The sequence below is a fragment of the Rhinatrema bivittatum genome, chromosome 8 (genome assembly GCF_901001135.1).
Source record: "Rhinatrema bivittatum chromosome 8, aRhiBiv1.1, whole genome shotgun sequence".
NCBI classification, from domain to species: domain Eukaryota; kingdom Metazoa; phylum Chordata; class Amphibia; order Gymnophiona; family Rhinatrematidae; genus Rhinatrema; species Rhinatrema bivittatum.
This window is the reverse complement of record NC_042622.1, coordinates 78075761-78097851: the sequence shown is the minus strand read 5'-3', so window position 1 is coordinate 78097851 and position 22091 is coordinate 78075761. Positions and strand designations below refer to the sequence as shown.

General features: G+C 44.7%; 1 protein-coding gene across 1 annotated transcript in view; it reads left to right on the top strand.

The window, feature by feature from the left end:
- Nucleotides 1-22091, top strand: part of DNM1 (dynamin 1) — a 111432-nt gene that overhangs the window by 80182 nt on the left and 9159 nt on the right. The window contains 6 exon segments of the mRNA XM_029612867.1: nt 2084-2193; nt 3200-3311; nt 4001-4012; nt 4342-4512; nt 5513-5754; nt 10893-11108. Of these exon segments, the coding sequence (XP_029468727.1) occupies nt 2084-2193; nt 3200-3311; nt 4001-4012; nt 4342-4512; nt 5513-5754; nt 10893-11108 (863 nt within the window).

Genomic DNA, 22091 nt, shown 5'->3' with positions numbered 1-22091 from the left:
TCTTCCATGACATTATGCTTCTATTTCGCTATTCCCCAATTGTATTAATTTACTGCATACTGAATGCTGGCAGCCAGGAAAGCATGAGGAAATGGTGATTAGAGCTCTTTTTACAAATACAGTGAAAAACAAGCATACATAAAGTATAAATAAAAAGAAGCAAACTGCAATTAAGTTCATAGCAACATTTAAAAATCAGCATGTACCATGGCTGTATATGTCGCAGTGTGGAGGGGGTAGTGGAGCCGGTGCTGGGGGAAGAGGGGCCATGTTCCAGCACGGGGAGTGGCGAGGGAAGGAGATTCCATGTCTCTCCTCATTCTAACCGGTGTACAAGGTGAAGTTTTGAAGAGGCAGCCTGAGCACTGGGCAGACAAGGTGGAGTTTCTGAACTCTGATTCCTATTAATGTCCTCAGTCTGATATTAAAGAGGTGGCTTAAGATTAAGCCCTGCTTGAATGGCTTTCAGTGGATCCCACAAATTTCAGCTGTCAGCAGCAGGGCACAGGGCTTCCGTGACTTGCAAGTATTCCCTTTCCACCATCAGCAGAAAATATCTACAGACTTCTGGCTTTTTGCATTCCTGTGTCCCTTATTCTGTGTCTCTACTATTGTTCCCTGATTTACTGCAGGCATGGGTGCTTAGCCCAGCACAGCCTGTACTCTCAGCAGTCTCCCAGCTAATTTCCAGCTACTGACAGTTCCCTCCCTCAGTCACTTACTTTCCTTTCACCTTGCTTCCTTCTCTCAACTAGAGACCAAGTAGACCCAGAGAAGGTTGTAAGCTTCATGGCAGCGAGACAGCTTATGGATAAGGTTACAGGGTAGGGTGTCAGACCTCAGAGGAAACGTTGCAGCTGAGGAATGGTGCCCATGTCTGCTGCTCCATTGTCACATAATGATTCATGCTGTTTCTCAAGCTATCTGATCTTCTGCCTCACTCTAGTTTTCTGTCCTTGGTACAAAATAAAAGGAGGCTTTATGTGATACCTAAAGATCACTAGCAGGAGACTAAATTTGATATTCAGAGAGAAGACTCCCTGGGAAAAGCAATGGGCCCTAAGGTGTACTGTTGGGTGGCGCTGAGAGCACTGGGACTTCTGCTAGTATAAGCCCCAACCCCAAGTCTCCCCTCCCTCCCTCACCCCTGGGACTCAAAGTAAGGTGTTCTCACCGGCTCTCAGCCTAGTATAACACATACACTGGCTGTGCCCAGATACAAGAGGAGTGATTAGTAATTACAGCATTCAGGGTGCAAGGGTATTAGGCGCCCTAGGCAAACCTTCTGCCTTGCACCTCCCCCCCCCCCCCCCCCCCCCAGTCCAAGCCCCAGCTCCGGCCCTGACCTCAGACAGGTCCCCTCTCTTACACACACTTAGGTTCCTTGTCTCACACACACACACACGCGCGCGCACCCTTACACAGGCTCCCTCCCTCTCTCTCATTAACACCATTGCTCTCTCATATACACAAAATCCCTCTCACTCACACCCACACACACACAAATAGAGGGACAACTTGTGGCCCGCTGAGACTCTGCTTCTCTTGGCCGTGAGCAGGATGGGCACTACTTTCGGCCTACTGAGTCACTTCTTCTCTCGGCTGTGAGCAGGATGGGTGCTGCTTGTGGCCCGCTGAGGGTCTGCATTTCTTGGCTGCGAGCAGGATGGGTGCTGCTCTCTCACCATGAGTGGGATGGGCTCCATTCGCGGCCCTACATGGCTTCTCTTTGCCGCCCCTCTAATGGCTGACGCCCTAGATGACCTCCTAGTTTGCCTATTGGGACACGCCAGCCCTAATTAAACTCCTGGGCCATGAGGTTGTTTTCTTTCTGCCCTGATGCTATGTAACCTTGGGAAAGGCACTTTTTCTCTCCCCATGCCTCTGGGTATTTATCCAGATCTGGTTTTCCTAGTCCATAAATTAAAAAGAAATTCTAATAGCAGATTACATTCTGCCAATACAACCTTGCCACCAAGTAGCTGCCTGAGTTAAGAAAGAAGTATGGGGAGTGAAGATCAGACTTGGGACACTTCTGATTGCCTTGGAGCTGTGAGTGACTGCTGTACCTGCTGTCTTTCAGGAGAAGGAGAAGAAATATATGCTACCGCTGGACAATCTGAAGCTGCGGGACATAGAGAAGGGTTTCATGTCCAGTAAACACATCTTTGCCCTCTTCAACACTGAGCAAAGGTTTGTTGCTTTCAGTCAGGAACACTCTCTGCATTTTGGGTCTCCCGATATTTGATCCATGAACATCACTGGGGATGAAGAGGAAGATAAAGTCTTTCCAACAGTACTTGGAAAAATCCTGTTTAGAAGAAGAATCTCTCATTCTTGCACTGGAAAACAAGAAAGATGTCCTTATAATACAGGTCATTACGCCCCAGTGCAGCATCATTGCCTTTGTGTGTAGCCCAAGGGTGGCCAGCGTAGGTCCTCGAGAGCTACAAACAGGCCAGGTTTTCAGGGTATCAAGAACAAATATGTATGAGATAGATTTGCATGCAATGGAGACAGTGCATGCAGATCTATCTCATGCATATTCATTGTGGATATCCTGAAAATCTGGCTTGTTTGTGGCTCTCGAGGACCAAGGTTGGCCACTCCAGGTATAGCCAGTCATAAGCACATTTGTAAACACTGTCACTCTCTTGCTTTCTATGTGACCACAAATGCTCCACACAAAGCTGGGCTATAGAGCATCTTGAGAAATTATTCCCTTCCACAAATGATCGCTTCAGTTATTAAGAATCAGGTTTCATCCTATGCAGTCTTCTTCCCTGATCAACACAATGGAAGAGTGGGGCCTGCAGGCCAGGAGAACCCCAGAACACCAAGCCAAGCATACAGTTGGTTGCTGGAAGGTATAAACTCAGAATGGATTAGCAGACATTACTCTCCTGGATTCAGGTTAAAGGTCATTTTATACTATTGAACTGAGAAATCATTATTGAAGTTGGCCCTGGCAGAAAAGCAATTTGTCTTAAATAATGCCTTCTAGAACTTAAAAGAAACCCAAACTTTAGCACAGAGACCAAAGAGCAAACGAGATTGAAAAACGAGCTACAAATCATTAACCTAGAACTTTCTTGGGACGGAGTGGCATGCGTCTTTTTCTGTTCCTTAGGAAGGAACGTTGTGCTTCCTGCCTGGTTTCTTGGCCTGAGTGTCATTTTGTTTCTAATTTGTTTGTCAGAAATGTTTACAAAGATTATCGGCAGCTGGAATTGGCCTGTGAGACCCAAGAGGAAGTGGATAGCTGGAAGGCATCCTTTCTGCGCGCTGGGGTGTACCCAGAGCGAGTTGGGGTAAGTCAGTATGCGAATCCCTTCAGTTAATGGATGGCATCAGATGCTGCTGCTGCCGCCTGGGTCCGAATGGTGGGGGATGTAGAATTTTCTGTCCGTCTTCTCTGGAGCTCTCATGCAGTCAGCGGTTCGCTCTTCCCTGCAGGAAGCCAAGTGCTGTAACTTTGTGAGTATTTCAGGGAACACTTTGCACATGGAGGCTGCAGAGAGTTTGCCCTGGTCAGAGGCAGCTTTGCGGTCTTTTGGCTGCCTCATGTTTCATGAATGTGTTGAGGATCAGTCTTGGAGCTTGCGCTTCTGACAACAACACCCCAGGGTCAGAAAGCTGCCACTCCTATGGTTGCATAATACCTGAGCAGGTACTCGGTCACTTTCCCTGCAGCCAGCCCAGCTCCACCCTCGTTCTGGGGAGTAATGCCACTGGGGAGAGGAGGAAATATTTTGCGAGCAGCGGGAAAATAACCCACCTGTTCACTGTACTGTCACATCGCTGGGATGTTACATGCTTGCCTAGTCAAGTATACAGTTGTGATGTGTTACCATACAGCTGTTCTGTTTTATTTACTCAGTAAAAATATTCCTTCACACACTGTTTTTGTAAGTTACTGGTTCTTTTTGATTTGCTGAACTCTTTTTTTTTTTCTTTTGTCACGTGTTGTTTCTTTGTGCTGCCGGTACTGACCCCATAGGAGAAAGACAAAGTAAGTGACAAGCCCCACAGCTCCCCTGCATGCTCTCGCTCTGCCTTTCCGGGCACCTCTCTTTGGGAGGAATCATTTCTTATTCATAGCGGGATGAGTTCGGTGGTCATAGCTGACTTTTATTTCTCAGCACTGTTTGACATTTTCTCCCCTGCAGTTGAATTCAGTCTTTTTGTTGTCGTGATTGTATCATCCGAGCGTGAACTCTTATCATCCCACGTGCCAGGGATGGCGGGGGAGCAATCTCCACCCATCCGAGCCAAGCATTTGGGGCATCTTTTTCTCAGCGCTGCCCATTGTGCTTGCTGTGCTTTCGTTTCTGTTTCCAGACAGGTGATTCTGAAGAGAATGGCACAGACAGCTTTATGCACTCCATGGACCCTCAGCTGGAAAGACAAGTGGAAACCATCCGCAACCTTGTGGACTCCTACATGGGAATCGTCAACAAAACGATCCGAGACCTCATGCCGAAAACCATCATGCACCTGATGATAAACAATGTATGTATGCTGAGCACACACCCTCCCCCCCCCCCATCCCTCTCCTTCCTATCACCTGGTGACCTCCAGCTCCCTGCCACCCTCCTCTTCCACTCACTGCGGTGCCTGCCATTTCCCACCATATGAGAAGGTGTCATTAGTGTGGAAATTATGCTGAGTAAAGGGTAACTCTTGAGTTAAATCCCTAGCAGGCCGTCGGAGCGCACTGTTAACCTGCCCTTGGATGCGCGTTTTCCCTTACCCCTTATTCAGTAAGGGGAGGAAAACACGCGTCCAACCCGCAGCACCTAATAGGGCCATCAACATGCAAATGCATGTTGATGGCCCTATTAGGTATGCCAGCGCGATACAGTAAGTAAAATGTGCAGCCAAGCCGCACATTTTACTTTAAGAAATTAGCGCCTACCCAAAGGCACCGGGAAAGTGCACAGAAAAGCAGTAAACACTGCTTTTCTGTGCACCCTCCAACTTAATATCATGGCGATATTAAGTCGGAGGTCCCAAAGAGTAAAAAAATTTAAAATGGGCCGGCGGCTGTCAAGCCAAAAACCGGACGCTCAATTTTGTCGGCGTCCAGTTTCTGAGCCCGTGGCTGTCAGCGGGCTCGAGAACCGACGACAGCAAAATTGAGTGTCGGCTGTCAAACCCGCTGACAGCCGCCGCTCCGGGCTAAAAGGAGGCGCTAGGGACGCTCTAGTGTCCCTAGCGCCTCCTTTTGCTCGTTTCTATCGCCGGACCTAATTTAAATACTGCATCGCGCGCACAGGCAAGTGACCTGTGCGTGCGCCGGGAGAGCGGGCATTCGTCCGCTCTCCCGCGGACTTTACTGAATCGGCCCGTAAATAAGGAATTGAGAGAAGAGAACACCATCTCATAAAATAGTCCTCTCTTCTGTAAATACCCCACTTCCTTGTCACTCAGAGTGAGAGGTGGAAGGAGCAGTCACAGTAGTGGAGATGAAAGGAATACACTTGAATGATTTGACCTCCTCATTCCACAGACAAAGGATTTTATCCACTCTGAGCTGCTGGCAAATTTATACTCATGTGGAGACCAGAATACATTGATGGAAGAGTCAGCAGAGCAGGCTCAGCGGCGGGATGAGATGCTGCGTATGTACCATGCCTTGAAGGAGGCGTTAAACATCATTGGTGATATCAACACCACTACAATCAGCACTCCCATGCCTCCACCCGTGGACGACTCATGGCTGCAAGTGCAGAACTTGCAATCCGGACGCAGGTAAAACACACTGGGTACCCACCCTAAAGAGGGGAGGCGCACAGGGAAAGCTATGCAAATCTTTCTGCTGAAGGAGACGTCTCCTGCTGCCCAGCAATGGGATACAGGAAGGAAGCAGGATCATCTTGCTTCCAGTGATGGCTCTTCTGCCATCCAGCGATGGGATTCGCAGAATATCAGAGTAGACCAATTGGTCTCTCCAGTCTTCCTGGCTCACACTAAGAATATATCTCAGTTGAGAGCCGTAGAAGGTTGATTGCTTGTATGATATTGTTTCTTTGTTTTCCTCTTCACTGGTTCTCTATACATATACTCAATTCACACACCTAATCCAACATCCCCTCACCCACTTGAACCACCAAACTTTGTAATATATATATATATATATTTAGATTTATTTCCATTTTGATATTTCACCTTTTCCTAGGAAAGGTACAAGGTAGATTACAAAGAAAGATGTGAATTATAGTACATATCTCTGGCGGTGAGGGAAGGGAACCTAAGAACATGAAACTGGGAACCGAGCAACACAAAGCTATATAGGTAGCAATAATAATCAAAAAATAAAAATAATGTAAACAGCTACCAAAACTAGTGAGGTTGTTGCTTGAATATTATCTGCCCCTCTACCTGCCTGGCTACCACCAACTTGTTGGCTTTGGCCCGGCCGATTTCCGAGTTGTAGCAGCCTGCTGGTGCCCACCTGGCTATCCCATGATCTACAGTGGTGCTTGGTCATGCTTCCTTGCTCTGATTTCATTTTTCTCCTCATCCCCTTGCCTTTGCTGTCAACGGGAGTGAAGGGTGGGTTGTTTGCAATACTGCATCTTCCCAACCCAGTTCCTACCATTATCTCTATCTCTGCCACAGTTCTGGTTTCCACCTCCTGCATTGGAAGGTTATTGCAGTCATCCACTATCTCAGTAAAGAGAGATTTTCTCGTGTTTCCTCAGAACTGTCATTTTTCAATCAATCAAAATCTTTATTTGTAGCCCACCCCTCAGAGGTGATATAAATACATTAAAATCCACAGAAATTAAACATTAATTTACATCAGAACTAGTCAAATCACATCATAGAGCATAAAACTTCCTATCAAACACTTTCTTTCTCTATAGGAAGTTTCACCTTCCCTTAATTTATGGAAGCTCGAGAGGCGTCAAGTCTTCCCGCTGCCCAGCAATGGGGCGACAGCCATAGGATCATCTATGAGCTGGTATACTGCATAGGAGTGCACAAAGTTTGGCTAGACAGCAGCAACCAGCATGGTAGTTTTGGCTTACAGAGGTCCATTCCTAGTTCTCTGCACCAGTCTGGACGCATCCTGTCTCTGCAGGATGAGACCAATGTTAGCAGCATAAGAGCCCAGGAAATAACCTGACCAGTGTCCAGCTCTGCTGCTGCTCTCCAGTCGAGAACATCCATAGCTTGACAAGCAAAAGCAAGAGAAAGCAGTATAGAATACAAGCACACAAAATAATATCGTCCAAACCATCCGGAACATTAAACGGAATACTTTCCTAAATAACATGCCCTAGGTGGGATGGTTCAGACTGTTGTGGAGACGCTGGCCAAGGGTAAGTCAAAATTCCCATTATATTTCGTTCTCCCTGCCAGCCTGGGCCAAAGCTGAACTTATTGGGGGTGGAAATGGCACGGCCTGGATGACTTTCTGTCTGAATGATGTGCCTGCTCATCAGCTCTGCAGCGTTTAGCAGAAGCATGCAGTCAACGCCAAGGTACAGCTTTGCAACCTTTGTTACGCAGAACCTTCTGCCGTCTCTGCAAACACCATTGTCACAGCCCTACAAACTCGGGGGGGGGGGGGGGCTGTTCCTGAAGTGATCTTTGTGCCTCTGTAGTACAACATCTGAGACACCTAGAAAGAGAAGGGGGCAATATTCAGAATGCCCGCTTTGCTGCAACAACCGCCAGTTCTTTTTACTCGCGTTCCTTGTGCCAGGTTTCAAAGGGAAATTATGCGCGTGCGTTTATTCTGGCAATTTTCAAAGGAAAAGGTATCTGCAGAGATTTGCACCTGACTTTTTCTGCAGATACTTTTTCCAGGCAAAAACCATGTGTCTAGTTTTCTGCCCCCTCCCGACCTAACGCTGCCCCCAAGAACTACAATGCAGGTAAGTTTAAGTGAGCGCCTCATGGAACTGCGAGCATGGGAAACTTCCAGACAGCTGATTTACGCATGCGGAAATCCCTTTTGAAAACTGTCTTGAGGCCAGCCGTACTGACTCTTGAAACGCATTCTCTGAGGTTGCCCTCCCCAGTGCGGCTAAAAGTACATGTGGTGTCCCTCAACTTTCAGCCACATTGAAAGGAGTTGCGCCCAAGGAGGAAGGATGTTTAGATGGGTGTAGGAAAAGTACATGCCTAGGTGGCATTTTCAAATCTTTGTGTGTACTTTTCCAACAAAATTTGCCTGCAAAAAAAAAAAAAAAGCAGGCACCAATGAGCACACGTGCTTTGTATCCTCAGCAAGTTTAAAAGCAGGAGCACATATGTCTGTGTCAGCAATGATTATTATTGTATGTTTGTTTTAAGATTTCCTGACTGTGATATTGTAACCCACTCAGAATTTTGAAGGTAAAGCAGGTCACAAATATTTAAAATAAATAAATAACAAATAAACTACTTTCACTTTGAGAACTGGTGCAGTTGCCACGGGTAAAAAGTATGCAGAGGTCTTTGCTCCAGTGTGGATAATGTGAAAATTGTCCCCTTAATGAGTTCTTGACATTCATAGAGTGCTGCTTTTCTGTCAGTTTCTTTGCCTTTAAAACCTGAAATAGTTCTCACCACTATCTGGACCTGAAAAAGCTGAAGATATGGAGGCAACATTGCCAATCTCTTCTTCAACTTGCTGCCACTTCTTGTGGAGCACACTGCAACCAGAAAGTTAGCCTCAGCGGTGAGGACAAAGTGCCTGGTGGGTCAGAAGGGTGCTTAGAACTATAGTCAAATCACAAGTCAGACAAAATTTAACACAACTCAGAGAAATTGCTCTTAAATAACTCATCATATCAGGCTTGCCCATGTGAAGATTGTCTTCCTGAAGAAGCCACCAACTCAAAAACTCTTAAACTTTGAAGTGAGGCGGGGCCGTTTCTCAACAAATAGATTTTTTGTAAAGGTATTCAAGGAGATCTGATGAAAAGAACCATCTGAGTTTCCAGGGCCAGTGCAAGTGGATTAGGTACCTTGAGGTCAACTTTCAGTTTTCATCTTCTCTCTTACACATCTGCAATTCTGGCACAGCATCCTCTTCTTCTCTCACCTCCCTCGGTATCCGCCTCTCATTCTCTGCCAAGTCTGCACCCCCCCTCCCTTTGCCCCCCCTGTCCACAATCACCAACATCTCTCCTCTCTTTCTTCCCTGCACTCTCCGCTCAGCACAGCAACATCACCCAATTTGTCTGCCCCTCCCTTTTTGCAGGGTCCAGAATCCTCTCTCTGCCTCCATCCTCACTTACTCAGCAACCCCTCTCCACAACTTCCCCACCCAGCCAGCATCCTCTTAGTTGCCACCCCCCACTTCTACCCAGCATCCATTAACTTCTCTGTTGTGCTGCCAAGACTTAATAGTGGGGAGGTTTCTGTACCTATGTCCTACGCGATGCCTAGTTGGCGTAACGGAAGAACCGGCCATGTCTCCTGCTGCCACTACTAGTTCCAAGACAATCAGACACCGTCCTTACATCACAGTAGGAGACAATCTTACAAGTGTCTCTCCCTCGGTAAACAGCAATTTCTCATTTGTCATCATAATCAGTCCCTGGGCAGCACACTTTTTTTTTCCAGTTTAAACATTGCCTTATGGGCTTGCAACATGGCTGTGACAGAAGCCTCCACTTACTGTGGTCAAGTGCGTAGTAGTTGAGATTTAATGCAAAAAAAAGTGCAAAGTCATGCATTTAGGGCGTAGAAATCCAAAGAAGTATGAGATGGTGGGAGAGAAGCTAAAGTGCACCAACCAAGAGAGAGTCCTGGGGGTATGAGAGGAGAGACAGAGGGATATGATACCAACTTTGAAATACTTAAATGGTATTTGTAATGCAAACAAGTCAAACCTTTTTCAGTGGAAAGTACGTTTTGGAATTAAAAGGCATGATATGAAGCTCCAAGGGGATAGACTCAGGAAATATGTTTTCATGGAAATAAGATGGAGATGGTGAAGAAATCATAAGAACATAAGATATGCCATACTGGGTCAGACCAAGGGTCCATGAAGCCCAGTATCCTGTTTCCAACAGTGGCCAATCAGGTCACAAGTACCTGGCACGATCCCAAACAGTGACTAGATCCTCTGGTGCTAGTGAATCAAAATCTTTTTTTAAACCCAGCAATGCTAACTGCCTTAACCACATTCTTCAGCAATTAATTCCAGAGCTTAATTGTGCATTGAGTGAAAAGGAATTTTCTCTGATTTGTTTTGAATGTACTACTTGCTAACTTCATTGTATTTTTTTAAAAAGCAAATAACTGATTTACATTTAATCATTCTGTTCCACTCACGATTTTATACCTCTTATCATATCTCTCTTCAGCTGCCTTGTCTCCAAGCTGAACAGCCCTAACCTTTTTAGCTTTTCCTCATAGGGGAGCCATTCCATTCCCTTTATCATTGTGGTCGCCCTTCTCTGTACCTTTCCCAGTGCAACTATATATTTTTTTGAGATGTGGCGACCAGAACTACACACAGTACTCTAGGTGCAGCCTTACCATGGACCAATACAGAGGCATTATAATATTTGCTGTTTTATTCTCCATTCCTTTTCTAATAATTCCTAACATTCTGTTTTCTTTTTTGACCGCTACTGCACACTGAACCAAGGATTTCAGAGTAGAGCAACAGGCCAGGGAAAAGTGCTGACACAGCATTTCTAAGCCAATGGCTGTATTTGGGTTATAAAGGAACTGCTGGAGAGTTATTTCACTTTCCCCTCAGTTACTCTGTAGAGAACTATTCAGTAGCCAGAAGAAGGCTGGACTTGATGGATCTTGGGTCTTCGTTCAGCCTAATCCTACTATGTAATTATATTAACTATTTTTCTGCTTGTGACAGTGATGGTTCGTGGAATGATCACGATTTACTGATAACAATCATTTATTTTTTTTGTCACTAGGTCTCCCACATCCAGTCCTACACCTCAGCGGAGAGCTCCTGCCATCCCACCAGCCAGACCTGGATCTCGTGGCCCTGCACCTGGACCACCTCCTGCAGGATCCACTCTAGGGGGGGCCCCTCCGGTGCCATCTAGGCCAGGGGCTTCCCCTGATCCTTTTGGACCACCACCTCAGATTCCATCCCGACCCAATCGTGCACCTCCTGGTGTCCCTAGGTGAGTCCCCCCGTGTCAGACGTACTTCCTTTTGGAGGTAAAAAAAAAAAAGACAGGTGAGAATCTGCAGATTTGTAGCTGAAATGCATTTGCTTTGGGATCTTTTTCCTTGCTATATGCTGCTACTACTTCTTATTTTTACCCATCCACTGATATTTTATGGTGCTGGAGAGGTCTTTGGAAACTCAGTAACATCAGAGGGATTCCCCCTCCCTCCCCCCACCCCCTAGTTTTCAACAGGCTACAAAATATGAGGAATGGGAGGATACCGTGGCTTCTGCACAGGGAATAATAGCAGCACCACTGACATGCAGACAGGACTGCCATTACATGAGTGCACAAGGTTTCAGCATCTGCCTACAGGTCATCAGAGACAGACCGAGCTGGTCCTGGCTTTAAGACCCCATTGTGGACCTGTAGCTGTGCTTATGTTAGGAAAATCAGAACTGAAAGTTCCTAGATGTCCTGGGACTAAAACCAGCACTAGCTCAGGCCATCTCTGATGCCCCAAGGAACCGGGAAACTCTAAATGACATATTTTACATGATCTCTGGTGCATATTCCTGCAAGCGAGGGGTTGGAAAGAAACATTAGGGCCCCTGATACTGTATGTGTAGCTGCAGGATCTTGAGTACATAACCCTGCAGGTCAGGGGTTAGAAAGGAGCATTTGGACCCCCTGACATGTGCAGGTACAGCTTTTAGTAGGGGTAAAACCGTTTTTACACTGCCGCTTGCTACTCCCCCATGCGTGGATGCTGAAGATCAGGTCTGTGTCCTCTGACAGAACAGACACTGGAGCGTCATTGTTTCAGACACTGCAGACACACGACAGAGAGGGTAAAAGTAACCAGTGGAAAGATAAGAGAGGCAGCTGCACCTCAAGTGAAGCAGTTTAGGTTCAGTGTTGCACAGAGTCCTTCCTTGCAAGCAGACGCTATCCATTTTTTTTTCTTGCCGCTTTGGACAAAAGGGCAGGTGTGAAGCCACTTTCAGTATCTGTAGCCAGCAGATAAACTCTTGGAGGACCCTTCATTCCAAGTTCATCTGCCCATACTGTGGGAAGACGAGCTGCAACTCTTAACAAGAGAGTTTTCTGTCAGAACACAGAAAAGGATGACTGAATGAGGTGCCAGCTTAGTGCTACAGTAAGACTGGAATGGCGAGGCGAGGCTCCGTGATTCCAGCACTTCAGGAGCAAGTCCTCTTCTATCAGGAGGAAATACTGCTGCTCAGGCTAGAACTCTGCAGAAGTTCTAGGATGAACGTTCAATCCCTTATGCACTAACTGTTCTGTGACCCTAAATATTTACCTCTCTCTGCCTCAAAACTGAGGAAATGATTCCTTCCTGGCTAAAAGAAACCTGCTGGTAGGACATCACCCCGGTGAGAGATCAGCTTAGTATGAGATCTTAGCAATGGACAGCACTTTGCATATCATTGTTAATGCTCTGTCTCATATTTACAGTCTGAACTCTAGCAGTGCCGGCCAGGCCTCCTGTTGGGGGTCCTCATTCACCCCCCCACTCAACCACAGGCTGGTCAGAGCTCCTCGCTCTCTCCTTTTTCTCCCAAAAGTAATTGATTAGGCCTCCTCTACAACTATTTCCTCACTGAAACTGTCCATCAGGGTTTCTCTACATTTCTCCCCTCAGAGGCCAGGGTTCTTCTCCTCCTCCCTCCCCTCCTCTCCCTTCCCCAGAGGCTGTCCATCGGGGCTCCTCTCAATCCCCTTCCTTCCCCCAGAGACCGTTGGTCAGGCCTCCTCTCTGAGGCTATCAGTCAAAGGCAACATTTTTGCTTCTGGAAGAAAATCCATACTGCAGCCTCAGTAATCTACTTCCTTCATAAGACTCTGCTTAAGTGTTTACCCGGTGCTGTGGTCCATCACAAATTGCTCAAAACATTAATACTAATCCTGAGGTAAGGTGAATTATGTAAAGCTTATTTGCACCTCTAGGTAACAACAGCAAAACAACTTTCAACGACTGGAGGCTTTACAATGGGAGCCTTTAAACAGTATTTCTAAAACGAGGCTGTATAATTGTACTGATGTAGAAAGGTTCTTAGAGAATAAGAGAGAACCCAGCTGCCACCGGTCTCCTTCACTGGATTAGGATGGTTTGAGGGGCTTTGGGAGACTATGTACATTTTTCTCCTGGTCCTTTCATGCATATGTATGTGTGCAGTAGTGTTATTTTGAAAGGTTTGTAACATAAGAAAATATTCTTTCTAGATCCTTGAGAATCCCGAGATATAAGAGGGTGTGGGAAGATATATAGAGGGTGGACGTCTGGATTTATGGATTGCTAGCTGGCTTTGAAGTTCCTGTTATTACTAAGTGTTATCTTGTGGAAGATTCTGGGATCATTAGGGAAAGGAATTTTTCTGGTTACAGATGGAACGTATTTCCGCAGTTTTTTGTATGGCTCTTTTGGTGGTTAGGTTGGGAGTTTATGTTTTGAGTGTGGATACTCTGATATTGACTCCTTTTTTTTTTATGATGGATATTTTATTAATTTTTACTATTTAATTACATTTGTTCATTTTGTCTTAGTATTTATTTGTTTTTATGTTGACATTTATGCATCAACTTTGCTTGGCTTACTCACTGCTTTGGACAGTCTGTGGCCTGGAAAAGTGGTATAAAACTGATTTTAACTAAAGGGTGTTGGATGCATGGAAACAAAAATAACAATACAGGTGTATCTAGGATAAGCACAGAGAACACTTGATAGTAGGAAAACAGGCAACATTTGGAGATCAAGGAGGCTCTGGGCTGTGGCAGTAGGTAGGGATTGTGGCAGGCAGGATGAGCCTGGTAAACATTATCTGCTTTCTTAAAAGCTTTCCTTAGCAAACAGTGACTTGGGAAATGTTGCCGAGTATGCTTTCTGACCTCTCTGAGGAGCTAGCCCTGTGCTGAGGTTACTTGAGCTCTAATTGTGACCATTTGTGACCTGAGAAGGGTAAGTCAGAGGCTGATTTCACCAAAGTGGTTTTTGGTGTACACAAACACATCCTTTGGCCTCTTGGTACTTTCTGGATAGCATGTGGAAGTTGCCCTGTAAGCCTTCTGAAGAGTAAGACCTCTCTTCTATCAGTATTTCAGGCAGTCCTCTAGGCTTGAGCTTTGATTTTTACACCGAGCCCTTGAGAACACTCAGCACTTCTTTTCAGATACTCATACTGAATATTCATTCTTTATTTGCATATATTTGATATAAGCATCAGATTAGTTAACATTGGTGAAGTATCCAATACAGAGTTGGCATGTGTTGCTGATTGAACAAATGAGGAAGCAGCAATAATACGGAGGAGTTAATGAAGCTCAGACTTCAGAGCTTCAAATGCCTGAATGCCCTGCCCAGCAGAAGCATCTGCTTGCACTCAGCGCCCTCCCTCACACTTTAGTTACAGAAGAGAGAGAGAGAAGTAGCAAAACTGAAAGTGGACGGGCAGGGAGCCAGACTGGGTACATTCTGTGATATGAAGGGAGCTCGGGGAGGATCCAGCACCTTCACTAACAGCTCAATCACTTGTCAGAGAGGGAGCTTTGAGAGGAAATTGTAAGAGAAGACTGTCAGATGTTGTTCCTCTTCAAAAAAAAAAACCAAAACAGGAAATAGCTAAAAGGTTGGTAAATACAGGCTAGTCTTTTTACTCATCAAAGGGAACAGAATGAGTTATTACTACAGGAAGGGATGAAGGAGTATCTTTTTTTTTTTTTTTCCTTTTGCTCAATTTCCACCTGCTCCTTTGGGCTTCCATCTCAGCCAGGACTGGTCTCTATTAGGTTGTGGCACTGTGAGCCTTCATTTGCAGTTAGTCGGGGTTTTCTCCTCATTTTATATTCCTCTCCCAACTCATAGTCCAGTCATTTCAGTGACGATCCTTTGCTGACAGCTACAGACAAGGGCTCCTTCCAGAATCCTGCAAGCATAGACCCTAAGTCCAGCTACCAGATACAACCATTGCATGAGGGCTGGCCTCCCTTCTCCCTAACCTAATGTTTCTTCATAACATCCTCAGCCCATAGGGGGAATAGAAGACCTCACCTAGGAATCAAACACAGGTCCTCTCAATGATGGTGCACAGCACTGCCACTAAGCCATCCTAGAAGAGGGGAGTAGCTTGCATCCAGCAGGGTACAAGATAAGGCATGGTTTTACTAGACGGATATTATGTCAGACAAATCTGATCAATTTCTTTGATTAATCAAAGAATTAAATAATGGGCCAGTGCTTGGATATGTTATACTTGGATTTCAGTAAATCTTTTGAACTGTTCCTCATAGGAGGCTCGTCATAAATAAACTGAGTAGCCTACGGGTGGGCCCCAAGCTGGATGATTGGGTTAGAAAATGGTTGAGTGATAAGCAACAGAGGAGGGTGGTAAATGGAGCTACATAGTAAAAGTACATGATGGCAGATAAAGACCAATTGACCTATCCAGTCTGTTCAGTTCTCTCTCTTCACGCTTTTGAGGATCTATCCCAGCTTCGAGCCGTAGAGAGTAACAATTTGTAGGATATCACTCCTTTTCCAGGACAGTCTCTGTTGTCTTCCTTCTTAGCACTCCATCTTTTTGGCTAGATAAACATACAAAATACCCCTGTTTAGTTCACACCCAATACTCCTCTTTTTTACCACGTCAGAGTACAAAGTACCGCCTGACAATCTAGCCTCCTACCGTAAGTCTCCTGCATAGTCAGATCTGGTTACATGAGTGAATTGTTACTGAACTTGCAGCTTGCCAGACAGACCCAGCTGCTAATTAGAATATATAATCCCAGTTTATATCCACGACCCAAGCTTGTCTCCCTAAACAAGTGTAGATATCTTCCAGTTTACAACTTTCTTCTTGATTATATGCCTTTCTTGTCCATTTAGTTTTTTCTTATTCTCCATAGGATATCTAAGCAAACAATCTTAGCTCAGGAGAATAAAGCTATTATACAAGTCTTTCCTAATTCTTACCATGAGTTTGATTCCCTTGCAGGCCTCCTAAGAGAATCAGAATGACATGCAGAAGGGGTTTCATTCTCCCCTGTACATAAAAGTTGCTATCAATTGATTCCATCTCATGTTGCATCTTCCCATCCAATGTACACATTCCCCTTTTGATGCTAAGCCTAAATGCTCTCATCATCTACTCTCTTCAGTTCACTATTTGGCCCAAAACACATGAGTTGCTACAGATCCAAACAAACATTCTGTGAGCTGCCAACTGCTCTCAGGCAGGACCCCTACTACAACTAACCTGTTGCACTCTGGGTAGTAACCTGCTGTACTGATCTGGTTACCCCTGTGGCTTGCGATGTCACCAGGTCTTGCTTCTGCTGTCTCTTCACTTTGCAACTAAGGATCCTCTGAGCTTATCTCGTACCGTTTTGAAGTCTGTTGCTGTTTTAGCCTCTACACATGGATCCTTTTCTCTTCCACAGAGAGATGTAGACCATCCCAGTTTATCTAACACTTTCTTTGCAACAGCTTTTGAACCATGTATTGAATTCAGCGATACAACATAGCCTTTCCTTTCCCTTCCCATGAACAGGTAAAACCTCTGAATATGCTGTGCTCTTTCCCAGGTACCTAAGCTCTCCCTTAGATTCAGTTGCTCCTTTAATACAGACTCAATTTCGAGCCAGCTCATTGGTCGCCGAAGGGATTATAGCATCAATGTCAGAATCCTCCTCACTCCAAGGAAAGAAGGGATCTGCCTCAGGGCAGATTCTGGTCAATATTTTCACAAGTTGTGGAAGGATTAGAAGGAATTTTTTTTCTTTTATTTTGTTTTGTAGATAATAAGAAGAGCTGCAGTAGGGTGGATGTTCCAGATGGAGTAAAACAAAATAAGGAGAGGTCAAGTGTTCAAAATTGAGATTTCACTTTTTTGCATTAAGCTCTGCATTAGGAGGACAGTTTTCAGAGTTATTTAGAGGGTAAAATGGCTCGCTTAAAAGTACGCAAAGGCTTCCATATCACATGTACTTTTAACCAAATGACAATATGTTTAGGTTGGGGGAGAAAATAAAATACCTGTTCTGTGACAGTACTGTGCACTGCCATGTGGAGGGTCCCTGATTCAATATGTGGCGTGGGCTTTCCATGCCCTGGGTCAGCTGGGAATGGGGATGCTGCGGAGGCAGCATTCACAGCCTCTGGGTGGGGGAGGGATTCATGCTCATTATTAAGAGTTACCCCTGCTGGTCAGATTTGGAGCCCATTATTACTACAATGTCACGACTAGGAACCGTGAAAGGGAGAGTATTAAAATAAGGGAAACATCCCCAAGTGGTTAAAATGACAAGAAGCCAGCAGACCTTACAGACTATTGAGGCTTGAGCCTTCGAGGACAGAGTTCACTTTGAGAGATGCATCCACTTCATACGACCTTACCTGTATTGAACCCCCAAGTAGTTGGGAGTAAAGGCTCATAAAGCTATAAACTTAGCATTGGTTCTGACTGAGCTGGAAGAAAAAGGAGAAAGGAGGAACTCTATGACATTTTCACCTGTACATGCATTATTTTACTTTCAGCTACCTGCACAAGAAAGGAAGTGCAAACTACAAGCTGGATGTGCTTTACATGAATTTTCAAAGAAAAACCAAAGTATGAATGCTAAAAGTGTCTACATACTTTACAGCTATTTGAAAATTGCTCCCTAAGGGTCCAGAAATCCAGGGAATACTACATGATTGGTGACTATCACTCGTTGCACCTCTTCCCAAACAGAATAGAATCTCAGAATTGCAAAACAGTATGACAAAGCAGTAGTGAGAGAGGAATACCGGGGTGCAGACAGAGAATGAGAACTGCTAGAAAACAAAGAGGTGATCATACCACTGTACACCTCTCAAACAAGAGCATAGAGCTGGTCTGCAGAAAAGCTACCAAAATAGTGCAGCATCTGCACCATAAACACTATGACATGAAACTGCAGCACTTACGTCTGTACATTCCTGGGGAATTCAGGAAAAAAATTAACATTAAGCAAGCTGGGCTCATTTGTGTGCATAATTCCCTGGGGTGTAGCTCAAGATAGGCCGAGGAGTAAGAGCAGAGTATTGGATGCATGAGACAGGTGCCTGGCAGGTACTCCCACTGTTCCAAAGCTCCCACTACCAGGCCTAGAGCAACCTCCTATGCATCCAGATTGTGTAACAGGCTGCTGCCTGCATCTGTGTCCTACCTTCTTGTCTTCCTAGAGCCCTGTGGGGCTAGAGCAGGCTGCATATTCCCCAAGGGAGCTTTGCCTGCCACCCTCTCTCCTGGGGCCACTCATTAGATATACTCTAGTAGGTGTTTTCTAAAATGTAAATGTCAGGATTTATTTTTCAGCTAGTGTGTTAAAATCAATATTTCTCTAAGGAGAAACAGGATGTTAAGTCCTCACATGTGTCTTCCTGCTGTCCTCGGAGAACACCTGTTACTAATAAGTAACTTTGCTTTATGTGTATATTTACATTGCCATCACTTTGATTGAGTTGCTTTTTTTGGTTATTTCAAATTAATGTATTTTATAAACAGTATCAGAAGCCCTACTTGCAAGGTTCCCCCCCTCCCACTCAGCATAATCCCACCATTCTTCCCCTTCACCACAGTCCCAGACCATCAAGCTCCTCCCACATAGGACCACATCAGTCCTTGGCCTCCTCCTGACCTCAAGACAATACTGCTTTCTGGCCGGCGGCCAGGCAACACCACTACCTATTCACCAGCAAAAGCAGGAAAAGATGGATGTTGGCAGAGGGTGGGGCTCACACCTGGCTCCACTACTGCGCTTTCCCTCCTCCAGTGTCTACGAGCAGCACACTCTGCTGAACATTACCTGCATGCTGGTGCTTGTGAATCAAAGAAAAATAGAAGAGCTCAGATTGCAGGATACAGAGACCCTGCCTCCCGTGGACAGTTATGAAAATTAGCATGATTATGCATGCTGTGATTGATCAAATCAACACACGCTTTAGTTATGTACCATCTTTCCTGGAGCAGCTTAGGAGCATAATTACATAAATGCCAGGGCTGTATGTATGTATATTGTTGAAGAAAGAAGGGATGGGAGATGTGATAGATACATTGAAATACCTTAGAGATATAATAATGCTAAGAACAGTGGAAATTATATTCTAGAGCAAGATATGAGACTCTGAATGGGTGGAGTGTGGGGTAACATTAATTGCTTTCCTTTAGAGCGGGGATGACGGATAATGGTACAAGCTCCCTGGAAGAAGGTGGAGGCAAAAAAGAAAAACAAAACCTTTAACAAAAGCCTTGGCTATATACAGAGGATCCTTAGTTGTGATGAAGTGAAAGTAAAACTACAAAGAAAGTGAGGTCTACAGCATTGCGCCAGTAAGTTGGGTAGAAGAGCTGGGCCTTATAGTCATTATCTGCCATCTGATTCTCTGTTTCTGTGAGACAGACACTTCCACCCCCATTGCTGCAGTATGAACTGTGTATGGACTCCACACTTTAAACATGGGGGTAGAGAGGCGGAGTGCTGGATTAAGTATGGAAATTTGATTGCATGAGCTACCCAAGATGGCAGAGAAGCAATGAGTAAAACAAAAACAGACTTGTACAAGTGGTCAAGCTTTTACAGCTGTCAACTGATATATAGCTCTAGAAGTGTGAACAGGACTAACTGGGCAGACTGGCTGGGCCAGTTGGTCTTAATCTGCTGTCATTTATTATGGTACTGGTTTAGTGTTCCTATCAAAGGCAGCCAGAACTGTCCATGTGCAATAGACTTCCACAGGGCTTCCACCTCTTATTCATTTAGCAGCTTGTACAGGAGACTAATAGCCTTTGCTCTTATTCTAGCTTTTTACATTGTTGGCTAACCCAAGGTCCTAGGGAGGAATAGGGTGTATGTGCAGTCATGTAATTTCAAAAGAAAGCAGTAGGTTTTCTCAAGAATTCACCCATTATATGATAAATGTTAAAAAAAACTAAGCGTGTGTCCTGAGCCACTGTTGAATGTATGTGAGAAACGTATGTATGTCATCATGCTTGAGTCTGTGCTGCCTTCAACAGTCTCAACTGCCATTTGGATTTCATGTTATCTTTCAGAATTACTATCAGTGACCCCTGAGGACTGACACCCACGGTATGTTCTGCACTTTCATCCCAATCACCTCATGCATTATCAGTGTATGCCACACCTCTTCAGGCAGAGGTGACTGTACAACAATCACTGTGTCCAGTCACTCATTTGCCTCAAATCATTGGCAGGAAAAGGTTTGAACAAAAAGCTGGCACACCACAGAACATGACCGAGCTATCTGTTCTAGCAAACACATAAAGACAGACAGCATAGTCCATTAAACATTGAAGCAGCCAGAGCCTGAACATTTTTCTCAGGATTAAAGTTCCACTCAGGGAGAAACACTTTTGCACCTTCTGAAAAGTTAATGACCAAGCCGGTAACCAGGTCCTAATGTTTGGTAACTTTTCTGCATCTTTTTTATTCAGATTTTTATTTTTATACCTTGCTCTCACCTTTTCTCTTGCTTTCACATATCCTAGAGAATTTTGTGATGGTATAAAAATCCTCTGTGTTGCTGCCTCTGACCCAGGTCAACCAGCCTAATTTAGTTCTGATTTTTACCAAATGCACCTATGTCCATTCATTCCTTACCAAGCAAGAGCTTATAGCCAAGTTAAAGCAATAAAATCTATTCATATGTGAAATCTTTGTCAAACAATATAACACAAACTATACATTCTAGCTACTGTTTAACACAAATACATTACAGACCATACACAACATAGAACTCGTGAAACCACCCACAGTTGGAAATGTAGCACTTTTGCATTGCATCATATCTATGGCACTTGCCTGTCTCTGACTGACCTGATGGAGGGAGCTTAACTCTTGAAAGCCAGTCACAGATGTATTAAGTTAGTCTAATAAAAAGGTCTTACCCACAATTTGTTTGTTGACTCCTATTTCTACATCTTCCTAAGAAAAATTGGAACTGTAAGGTCATAGATGCAATGAGGCAAAACTAGAACCGGATGAACCTGATTATGTTGACCTGGCTCATTTGGCATCCTAACTTCCACCTCTTCAGCTTAAGCTTCATTCTCTCATTTTTCTTATCTGACAATAGTGTAGTCAAGGAACATGGAACGAGCTGAGCTTGCCGCTTCCTGGTCTATAATATTTGCACTGTGTTTGTTGCAACTGCAGCATTTTGACCTGTTGCAGTCAATTACTCAGTACTTACCACTGATAGCCAGCATTGTGTCCCTGTTGGCCTTATGGCTGTTCTATCGTGTCTAGGAGTCTTTCTTCAGGGAACTTGCATAGGAGGGGAAATTATTAATGTTCATAACCGGAGTGGAAACTGATGTTGCAGTGAGTATACTAGAAACTAGCTTCAGGTGGCCTTGAGAGGGAGCTGCCCATCTCTATAGAGCCTGGGTAGCGCTGAAATTCATCAGCTCTTGAAAAAAGCTTAAACTGTCCTTGCAGAATTCTGGTTAGATGGCATATTTACTAATGTAAAGGCACTTCCTGCTTCCCTACAACTGTAATGATCCACATTCTATGTATCTGACTCAGCAACTGCTAAGTAGCTGGGTTCCTGCTGATAGGATGCATCCGAGCTTCAAATGAATAAAGCCCACGATATTCCTCAATATCTACAATGAATGAAGTTGGTCATCCATGGTAGGAAAACACTGATTATGAAAGATTTAATTATATTTGAGGACTTTAATTCTACATGTGATCTGCACTATAGAAGCAGATGTAGCACAACTGAAAAATGTATTTTCCAAAGCAGATATCCCTGAGGAGGTCTGACTGTTCACTGCTCCTGCCCTGCGACACTCTGTCACAAAGAGCCATACATTCAGTTTTCAAAATGCAGCTGTCAACAGCTACTGCTAAGTGCATATCTAAACTTTCCGAGGGATATGGGCACTGATTGGCTGTGATCGCTCAGAACTAAATGGTGAGGATATTAGG